Genomic DNA, 10,636 nt, shown 5'->3' with positions numbered 1-10,636 from the left:
AATTATTTCTTGCAACTCTACTTTGAATTGATGATTTTTTGTTTTTGCTTTTGTTTTTGTTTTTGTTTTTGTTTTTGTTTTTGTTTTTGTTTTTGTTTTTGTTTTTTTTTTTTTTTTTTTGTCTCTACTTTTGGATGATACACTTTGGTGGTGTGTTTTTTGAGTTATTTATCACATGTACACTCTATCCCTCTTATATTTTTTATTTGAGTTAATTTTTAGATATTTTAGAAGTAGGAATTTGAGTTTATATCAAAACACAATTTACATGATTATGTATTTGAATGTGTCTATAAATTATTTGAGTAATATTAATTGTAAATTTGTGATGAGGTTTGGTAATCATGATAATCTTCTTAAGAGAATGAAAAATTCAAATGATTAGTTGTGGAACTTAAATTGTAAAAAAATAAAAATAAAAAAACCATAACAAACTATAAAAAAGTTTGAATAATATAGATCACTTGAAAAAAAGAATAGCATTTCTATCTTTTATCACCAAAAAAAAAAAAAAAAGGAATAATATCAATCAAATTAATGCACCTAAGTTTTTCCCCAAATTTTTTTTTTTTTTTTTTTTTTTTTTTTAAGAATCAATAGAATGATACATTTGGAAAGATAAATCCTACATTATACTAGGTTACAAAAGTTGTATATTCACAAACATCACATGATTTTGTAACTATTTTTCAATAAAATTGGTGTCAAATCGTAAAATCGGACACCTCACTGCTAAAAAGAAACTAAGTAGGCAGCAATAATCTGCACTTTCCAGAATAAAATTGGTGTCAAATCGTAAAATCGGACACCTCACTGCTAAAAAGAAACTATGTAGGCAGCAATAGTCTGCACTTTCCAGAAACCTCAAGAAAAAATGTTACAGCATCGGAAGTAAAAGTTGGCCCAATCGAATGGCGTCAACAATTCCACAAACACTTAAGGCCACTGTTAAGCCAGCACAGAACAACAACAGCAACAGCCAAATCCCTCATATCCCGCAACCCAGCACATACATGGACCAACACAAACAACAACAACAACAACAACAATGCTCTCAGTTCTCCTAGACTCACCTATTTCCATCGTCCTCATCCTCACCTTATTCCTGATCATCTTCCTCTTTCGCTTTGCCATCGTTTTCTTCTTCTTCGTCATCCTCTTCGTCTTCTGCGCCGGCTTTGTTCACCTCCTTTTAGAATTTCTCTGACCCTTATGACCACTTCTCAGGCCACCGCGTCAGACTCCACACAGCCCTCAAACAAAACGGTATCCCATTTCTCTATCTATATAGCTTTATATTTCATCTGTGAGTAATGGGTCTCTCAAGCTTTGCATAAATTTTTGTGATAATTGGCTAACTCTCTAGAATGTAAACCAAATATGAGGTTTGTTAATCATGATAATTTTATTGAAAGAATGAAAAATTCAAAATAATTAATTATGGAACAAATTCATCATATATATTTAGATTGAGTATGAATTTTGAAAATCTAACCGTTAAATTGTATGTTCTTATCACATATTTATAAAGTTTCAAGAAAATTAAAGATTAATTGTTATGTCATCAAATAAATGTTATAATTTTAAATTTTTGTAATCTAAAGTTATATAAAAAAATTAAGTTAATTGATCAAATAGTAAATAATATCTGATTTGAATAAATGTTATAATTTTAAATTTTTGTAATCTAAAGTTTTATAAAAAAGTTAAGTTAATTGATCAAATAGTAAATAATATCTGATTTGAATGAAATTTGATGTGCATATTAAGAACATAAAAAATATGAAATTTAACTGTTAGATTGTCAAAATTCACAAATATATATATATATATATGAAAAGTTTGGAGAAAAATTTTATTCTTAATTGTGGAACTTAAAAATTTTAGTTGTCTTATACAAAAAAAAATTATTTGTAAAAAAAAAAAACATAATAAACTATAAAAAAGTTTGAATAATATAGATCACTTGAAAAAAATAATAGCATTTCTATCTTTTATCACAAAAAATGGAATAATATCAATCAAATTAATGCACCTAAGTTTTTCAAAAAAAAAAACTCAAAATAATAGAATGATACATTTGTAGAGATAGAGAGATAAAAAAAAATATTTGCAGTAATTTTTGAAAAATAAATCTTACCTTATGCCAGATTACGAAATAGCTGTATATTTACCGAAATTGCGTGATTTTTTAACTAGTTTTCAATAAAATTGTTGTCAAAATTTTTCTAATACAATATATTAACAATTGAGCAAGAGCACCGTCCATCGTAAAATTGGACACCACACTTGCTAAAAAGGAACCAAGTGGGCAGCAATAGTCTTCACTTTCCAGAAACCTCAAGAAAAATGAACACTATGATGTTACAGCATCAGAGATAAAAGTCAGCCCAATCGAATGGCGTCAACAATTCCACAACCACTAAGGCCACTGTTTAGCCAGTACAGAACAACAACAACGACAGCCAAATTCCTCATATCTCGCAACCCAGCACATAAATGGACCAACACAAACAACAACAATAACAACAACAATGCTTATAGTTCTCCTAGACTCACCTATTTCCATCATCCTCACCTTAATCCTGCTCATCTTCCTCTTTCGCTTTGCCATCGTTTTCTTCTTCCTCGTCATCCTCTTCGTCTTCTGCGCCGACTTTGTTCACCTCCTTTTCGACATTCTCTGACCCTTATGACCACTTCTCAGGCCACCGCGTCGGACTCCACACAGCCCTCAAACAAAACGGTATCATATTTCTCTATCTATATAGCTTTATAATTCATCTGTGAATAATGGGTCTCTCAAGCTTTGCATAAATTTTTGTGATAATTGGCTATCTCTCTAGATTGTCAACCAAATATGAGTGATGAGTGATTGTATGTTCATTCAGTAAATTGCTATACTGGGGTTTTCCTGGGCTGTTTTAGGTTTTTCAGTCCTATCTGAGGAATGGGTCACTGTGGAAACCTGAATTTGTTAATCATTTGTGCTAATTTTAGCTGTTTCTCTTGGTCTATCTGTGACGTCACTGATGTGTGTAATAGGTCTCTCTAAATGGACTAATAATGTATGACTATTGGCTGTGCTCTCGGTTTTTAAGTCATATGGGACTATGGGAGTGATGGGTTGCTCTATATTTTATTGATGATAGCCAAAACTTAGGTACAGTTTCATAGGTTCTCAAATTGAATTCAACTATGGTATATGGTTGTATTGACCAATGCAGGAAATAGTCTTTACAAGGACAATTATATTCAATCAGGTGGTTCATTGATATATGGAACCACATGGTTTAATTTAATTGGAACTTAAGGTACAACACGTAAGGAATTGTATTTCTATGAATGATAGCTTTTGATTCAGTCATGCATGCATTGTAGTTCTCTCTTTATTTATCAGCTGCAGCCTGGTGATAAGTTTTATCTGTGCAAATAACTCTCTTGACTTGAGTAATGGGTTTTGGGTTTTGAATGTGCAGGTGAGGGTTGTGATAAAGGGGCGGGTACAGGGGGTGTTTTATAGAAACTGGACAGTGGAGAATGCGACCCAATTGGGGCTGAAAGGTTGGGTGCGGAACAGGAGGGATGGCTCTGTGGAAGCTCTATTCTCTGGGAACCCTGATGTGGTCCAGGAGATGGAGCAAAGGTGTCGCCGAGGTCCACCGGATGCAATGGTTACTGGGCTTGAGGTATTTCCTAGCAGTGATGATCCTGGTTCTGGATTCAAGCGCAAACCAACTGCCTGATCAATCCATTTAAAAACATAGTACCATTTGCTGTGCTAGTATGTATACTCTTTTCCTCTACATAAATTATGCAGCAAAACTATAAAGGAAACATATTTGATTAGTTGTGAATCAGTGGTTATCTTGTTCAATGACATGCTTCTGAATTATTATATTTATATTTATTATACGTCAGCTTGTGAATATTTGGTTTCTGTTCAGATGTGTTTGGTTGATGAGTACTTTGTTTGGACTAAAGATGTGCTTGTATAAGACTGCTGCCCTTACAATACATCTATCATTTAAATCCATTGACATTGAACTCAGATTCACAGAACATGGCTGCTTATTAAACATACTTGTATAGCTTGTATCCTTCTCAGTAGTTGCTTCATTCTTGATGAAGCATATGTTAATAGATAACACTCTAGGAACTTGTGGGGCCTGAATAATATGATGAAAATAAATGGGGGATTTTTTCTTTGCCTTTTTCCTACAGTGGCTTAGTGCAAAATCACCATGCTGAGATCCCAGTTGTGATGAGTTGCCTTCTGATCCTGCTATAGGAAACCACAAGTCTTAATCATAAAATATACTTTCTAAGTCAACTGCCAATCTGAAATGTCTTGTTATGTGATGTCTTAAAACTTGGTGCAAATTTATAATATAATCCCAGATTATTCATACTGTCAGGTTTGGCTGGATATTGTGATTCATCGGTGCAATAATTACCTGGTTGTACAGGGTCCTCTCAGTGCTTATAAAGCATGTAAAAAAGAGGTCTACTTTATTCGATTCTCTCAGTTTGTATATATAAGTTTATGTAACACATATTTTAGTAATTGTTTTAATTCTATATGATATTTATTTGGGTGACATTGCCATCGGTGGATTGGGTGGATCATTTCAGAAATGTGTCTCAAAGGGTACTTCCCTGAGTAGTTTCGGATCACTATCCACTCTTGGTGGAAGCTGGAGGAGTCAGTGAAGGTCGCAGTGCCTTTAAGTTTGAGAATATGTGGTTGAAAGAAGAGGGTTTTGTGGAGAGAGTTCGGTAATGGTGGAATGGGTATTGTTTTTTGGGTTCTCCTAGCTTTATTCTAGCTTGAAAATTAAAAGCTCTTAAGGATGATTTGAAGAAGTTTAATAAGGAGGAATTTGGTGATTTGGCGTTTAGTAAGAAAAGCCTTTTGACTGAGCTTTTGGGTTTGAATGCTAGAGAGGATTTGTTGGGTCTTTTGCATGAGGAACAAACTTGTCGTACTCAAATTAAAGGTGATATTGCTCATTTAGCTTCTTTAGAGGAGATTTCTTGGAGACGAAAGTCTAGGGTTTTTTTTGTGAAGGAGGTTGACAATAATACTCGTTCCTTTCACTGGGTAGCGAACTCCCATAGAAGAACTAATCACATTAGAGGCATAGAGGTGGATGGTGTCCTTTATAAGGATGAGGGCAGATGTATGTTCTCAAGTGGTTCAATTTTATCAAGGTTTGTACACGGAGTCTGATACATGGCACCCTACTTTGGATGGTTTGGAGTTTGCTAGCATTGAAGAAGATGAGCGACTTTCTCTTGAGAGGGATTTTTCTAAGGAGGAGGTGATGCAGGTCCTCCAAGAGATGGAGGGTGATAAAGCTCCTGGTCTTGACGGGTTCACTATGGCTTTTTTTCATAAATGCTGGAGTGTTGTGGAAAATGATGTTATGGCCTTTTCTGATCACTTTTATTGGAGTTCAGAGTTTGAATAGTCTTTGAATGCTTCTTTCCTATCTTTAATTCCTAAGAAAAATAATGCACTAATTATTAAAGATTTTCGCCCTATTAGTTTAGTGGGTAGTGTTTATAAGCTATTATCTAAGGTGTTAGCTAACAGATTGAGGAGGGTGTTGGACAAACTCATCTCTGAATCGCAAAATTCTTTTGTTGGTGGAAGACAGATTTTGGATTCAGTGCTAACGAATGCGTTGATAACAGATTGAAGTATCGTACTCCAGGAGTGGTTTGAAGTTGAACATTGAAAAAGCTTATGATCATGTGAATGGGACACTTTATTCTATTTGTTGGAGAGGATGGGTTTTGGGGTTCGATGGAGGAGATGATTAAAGGCTTGTGTCTCTACTGTTCGTTTTTCAGTTTTGGTTAATGGATCTCCTGCTAGTTTCTTTGAAAGTTCTTGAGGTTTAAGACAAGGTGATCCATTGTCTCCTCTTCTTTTTCTTTTGGTCATGGAGGTTCTTAGTAGGATTTTGAAGAAAACTGAGGAAGGTGGTCTTCTTTAGGGTTTTCATGTGGGACCTGTTAATACTACTGGTATTCGTATTTCACACCTACTTTTTGCTGATGATACCATTCTCTTTTGTGATGCTTCTAGGGAGCAGTTGCTTTCAATTAAGCTGGCTTTGACTTGTTTTCAAGCCTTTACTAGTTTGAAGGTGAATGTGGGGAAAAGTGAGATTGTCCATATTGGGGAGGTGAGTAACATTCAAACTTTTCTAACATTCTTTAATGCAGGGTGTGCAGTTTACCTATGACATATTTGGAAATGCCCTTGGGTACTTCGTATAAGACAGCCTTTATCTAGAACCTTATTCTAGGATGGAGAAGAAGCTTTCAGGCTGGAAGCGTCTTTATTTATCAAAGGGTGGTAGGCTCACTTTGTTGAAAAGTACCATTTCAAACCTTCTAACTTATTATCTTTCTCTATTTACTGTTCCTAAAGCCATGGCTATTAGACTAGAATGTATTCAGAGGAATTTTTGTGGGGTTCCTCAAAGAAGTGTTTCAAATACCCCTTAGTGGCTTGGGAGAAGTTCTGTTTCCTGCTTAAGCAGGGTGGTTTGGGAATTTGGAAATTGGTGCCTTTTAATTAGGCCTTGTTAGGGAAATGGCTTTGGAGATATGGCCATGAAACTACTCATCTTTGGCAGAGAGTTATTGCCATGAAATATGGGGAGGGGAAAGGGGGGTGGAACACTAGAGTTTGTAGGAGGGCTCATGGGTGTGGATTATGGCGAAGTATTAGTGAAGGGTGGGAGAGCTTCTCTAAGCATTTCATTTTTGTGGTGAGAGATGGTTCTTGTATTCTTTTTTGGCATGATAAGTGGATTGGGGATAACTCTTTAAAAACTCTTTATCCTCAATTATTTTTGTGTTTAACCAATAAGGAAGCTTCTATTTCTGATGTTTTAGTGTGGAACTTAAGATTTTATAGGAAATTCAATGCTGGGAGTTAGTAGCTTCTTTCTCCTTTCTTCACTTGATCCAATCTCAAGTTCCTAGGGGTGGTGGAAGTGACAGTCTTTGTTGGAGCCTCAATGGAAGTGGGAAGTTTGACACTCGGTCTTTTGATCATAAGATTCGAGATGTTACTCCTTCTAATTTCCCTTGGAAGGGCATTTGGAAAGTAAAGGTTCCTAAAAGGGTGGCATTTTTTATGTATATAGCAGCCTATGACCAGATTTTCACTTTGGATAATCTTATGCTTTGTGGTTGTCCCTAGGCAAATCGTTGTTGTATGTGTTGTTGTAATGAGAAATCTGTGGATCACCCTTTTTTTTTTTTTTTTTTTTTTTTTTTTTTTTTTTTTTTTTTTTTTTTCTGTTAGCTCATTCTATGTGGATGCATATGCTTCGGCTGTTTGGGATTGATTGGGTCATGCCAGGTTCCGTTGGCACCATTGGCTTGGGAACTATAATTCCGATATTTGGAATTTGGTACGAAGCTGTTTGATGTGGACTAGTTGGATTGAACATAATCGGCGTTCTTTTGAGGATATCAAGAAATCAATGGCCCAGTTGTTAGATTTGTGCTAGCTGACTCTCTTCAATTTGTCTCGGTGTTGGGGTCTTTTGGATTGTTCTACTATTATCGATTTTCTTTCGTCTCTTAGAATAGGATTTTGATTCCTTTATTTCTATTTGTTTCTATGTTGTTCTTTGTTCACTATCATGAACTCTGTGTATCTTTTATTCTTTTCTATTAATAATATTACTTTCTTACCTATCAAAAAAAAGATATTTATTTGACATTAAGAAGTATTGTCATTGTCCAGTTATTTTAGGGCTCCCCAAATCATAGTTTGATTAATGCTCAAGAACGTCCTGCCTGTTATCAAAATTAACACCCCCTCCCCCAAAAAAAAAGTTTTGTGATTTGACAGCTACATTTTAAGATGATTTATCGCCAATGCAGTTATTGTCTTTTTTTTGTCTACTGGCTTTTTTGTTAAAGGTATTGTCCATGCAAGTAGACCCATGACTAGATTGCCACCAAGTTTTGGGCCACAAATGAGAGACTAAGTAGTCATTCTTTTTCTCTGCTCTCTTCAACAAAGTAAGTAAACCCTATTTTCTGGGATAAACATAAACATAATCACGTACTAGTATAGTAGGGAAACCTGGATCCCCCCACCTTCCTTCTCTCCTTTCCAGTAGCGTGTTCAACAAGCTTAAGTGGACAAAGGCATGCATCCTTTAAAAAATATTGATTTTTTCCCCAGTTTTCCAAGTTATTATAAATTATTTTTTATAGGGTAGGAATTCTATTGTTAAATGGTTAGTTGCTTGGAGAAATTTTCTGTGATGAGGGGTCAGTCACATCTCCTACAGAGTATCGATTAAGAGAGTATATGATCTTACCTTGCAAGGTTTTCTTTTGCTAGGCCTAGGTCTTCTAATTTTCAACCTTAAAATTGCTTTGACTTATCAAAAAAAAAAAATTGCTTTGAGGTGTACCTGTTCTCTTCATTTTCTTACGCAACTGTGGCAAGATATAATATGGACACTGAAAAAAGGGGGAATAGGGGGAGAACAACTGAGGGAGAGAGGATTTAGATCATATCTTCAAGCTAAATTGGTCAATCACCAAAGATATTGCCAAAATTAAAGTTGGTTTATCGTTGGAATGTGCAGATTGTGTTTGTAGATAAGTAACTGGAAAACAAGTTTATTTAATTTATTGAATTTGCTTAAAGTTAGTAATGACTAATGAAGAGTGGTTTTTGAATTTTTGGTGGAGGATTTCATACTTGGGTGAGTGTGGTGAGAACTAAACTTAGAACCCTGTGATAAAATGTGAAAGAGTTGAGATGCTGGAAATGTGGTTCACTTTTTGTTACTTTAATATATCTTTAAATGTTTAGAATATAATCAAAGTTGGAGGCTCCCTTTCATCAGCTTACCTGGTTTTGCTGTCCTTGTAGTGTGCAATATTGGCATTCCATAGCACAGCGTGGGAACATCCTCTTCATTGCTCTGATAAAGCAGATATTTGCTACTCCTTTGTAGTAGCTTTACCGGTATACCATGGGCCACGTATAGGAAGGGGTAGCTGTTGTGTAGGCCTTGCTGATTGCAACTTATGTGGTAACCACCATACCAGAATAGGAAAACTGTACTGAAAGTGAAAGATGGGAGCTTACAATGAATTCGAGGTGTTGCACAAGACATGATTTATTCCTTTCAGAATGGCCATGTCTTTTCTTCGCTTAGGCCAATACTATTGATACATAAATCTTATCACCTAGGGCAATCTATGCAAGCAAAACTTTCTAGGCTCTCCATAGGCTCATGTAAGTTCTACTTGGTAGACCTGGCTAGAATGAGAGGTGATGTTGAGTTTTATATGGAAGATACTAATGAGAATCTGAACAATACCAAGAAGATACATCAGTGCTTCAATGGCTGCAGCTCCTGATGATGATAGATATGATTTAGACGTACTAAAACATATAGAGAAGAACTGTCAGAGGATGTGAAGCAGGGAGATTTTGTGGTTCACACCATCGATGATGGTAAACTTGAGAGTTTCATCATCAAATTGGATTATTTAGCTCACCCAGGGTTTATTATGTTGGTAGACAAAGTTGAGTAGGAGTTTGGATTTGAACAGATGGAAGTCCTTCCCCTTTTGCTCCTAATGAACTTTAAAGGATTCTTGAAAACCAGAAAGTGGGAGGTGGAGTTGATAGATGTCCTTGGTTCCATACTGTATGGTAGTTTTTGGAGGTAAAGTATTTGAACATTCTTTAGATTTTCCTCTTCTTTTCTAGTTTCTTGTTTCTCAAGTGTTATGGGTGAATGTAGTTTGTGAAGCACACGGATCAGGATATGGAGAGGGTCAATTTCATGGTTTAGATTTAGTTTTCAAAATTTAGGAGTGTGCGGGTGCCATGTCATTTAAAATTTCATTCCACCAAGTAATGAATGATAACCAATTTTAAATACTGGGGCACTGTATTCACCTTTAGATTTGTTGACTGCCAAATATTGCCATAAAATAGAGTCTCCCTCCATGTTCTTTTCTGCACTGCACCCTTCCACCCCTTCCTTCCACTCAATGTAAGTTTAATCAAATTTCAAAACTGAAGTTTATAGGGTGGTATGTAGGTTTGATAATTTAGTCATTAATATGGTTTAGCCCTGGTACTTGCATCGTACTTTCATTGTTTCTGTTCTTACCTACACATCTCAAATATGTTGTTAAAGAGCACATAATTTTTGAGAAGCAGGTTCTTGCCAATTATTAACTTTTGCTATAAACCGCATAAAGTAATTGTAAAGTGCATTTTCTCTCTTTTTGGATAAAGTGCATCATATATTATGTAAGTGAATCCTGAAGGCTTCAATGATAGGATGATGTGTCCCCATCGACGGGCCCAATAAGAGTCGCTTTTCCCTTTCCAACTCATGATCTCTAGTCCTATGTACTTGAGATGGGACTTTCTGCACTAATGTAAGAGTTGGGATTTTTATGTGACTGACTTGTTTCTTCTAAAGCCTTCCATGCCGCTGTGTTTTTGCTAATCATCTTTTTGTTTTTGTTAATAAATCTTTCAAGTTTCAAGTTTCAACGGCAGAGAACTGACTGAGTTTCTTTTGTTAAACCTAAATGAAGGTTAACTTATCTATCA

The 10,636-nt window shown here is 35.4% G+C and overlaps 1 protein-coding gene across 5 annotated transcripts; it reads left to right on the top strand.

The window, feature by feature from the left end:
• Nucleotides 1-835: 835 nt before the first annotated feature.
• Nucleotides 836-10,636, top strand: LOC126691888 (uncharacterized). Of its 5 annotated transcripts, none has more exons than XM_050387203.1 (3): nucleotides 2,264-2,746; nucleotides 3,480-3,784; nucleotides 8,927-10,636. In XM_050387203.1, exons 1-2 carry the CDS (start codon nucleotides 2,399-2,401, stop codon nucleotides 3,744-3,746), a joined length of 615 nt encoding a protein of 204 aa, XP_050243160.1. In that variant the 5' UTR covers nucleotides 2,264-2,398; the 3' UTR covers nucleotides 3,747-3,784; nucleotides 8,927-10,636. The 5 variants fall into 5 exon arrangements, with proteins under 5 accessions (XP_050243161.1, XP_050243160.1, XP_050243158.1 ...); XM_050387201.1 differs by lacking the exon at nucleotides 8,927-10,636 and adding an exon at nucleotides 4,419-6,826; XM_050387202.1 differs by lacking the exon at nucleotides 8,927-10,636 and adding an exon at nucleotides 4,402-6,826.

The sequence above is a fragment of the Quercus robur genome, chromosome 7 (genome assembly GCF_932294415.1).
Source record: "Quercus robur chromosome 7, dhQueRobu3.1, whole genome shotgun sequence".
NCBI classification, from domain to species: Eukaryota; Viridiplantae; Streptophyta; class Magnoliopsida; order Fagales; family Fagaceae; genus Quercus; species Quercus robur.
The sequence above is the reverse complement of the archived record's forward strand: the minus strand, read 5'-3'. Positions and strand labels throughout refer to the sequence as shown.

Excerpts from the sequence above, each read along its gene's own strand:
- LOC126691888 (XM_050387203.1), top strand. The coding sequence starts at position 2,399 with ATGGCGTCAACAATTCCACAACCACTAAGGCCACTGTTTAGCCAGTAC. Across the intron at positions 2,747-3,479 it reads CACAGCCCTCAAACAAAACG|GTGAGGGTTGTGATAAAGGG; the intron begins GTATCATATTTC and ends TTGAATGTGCAG.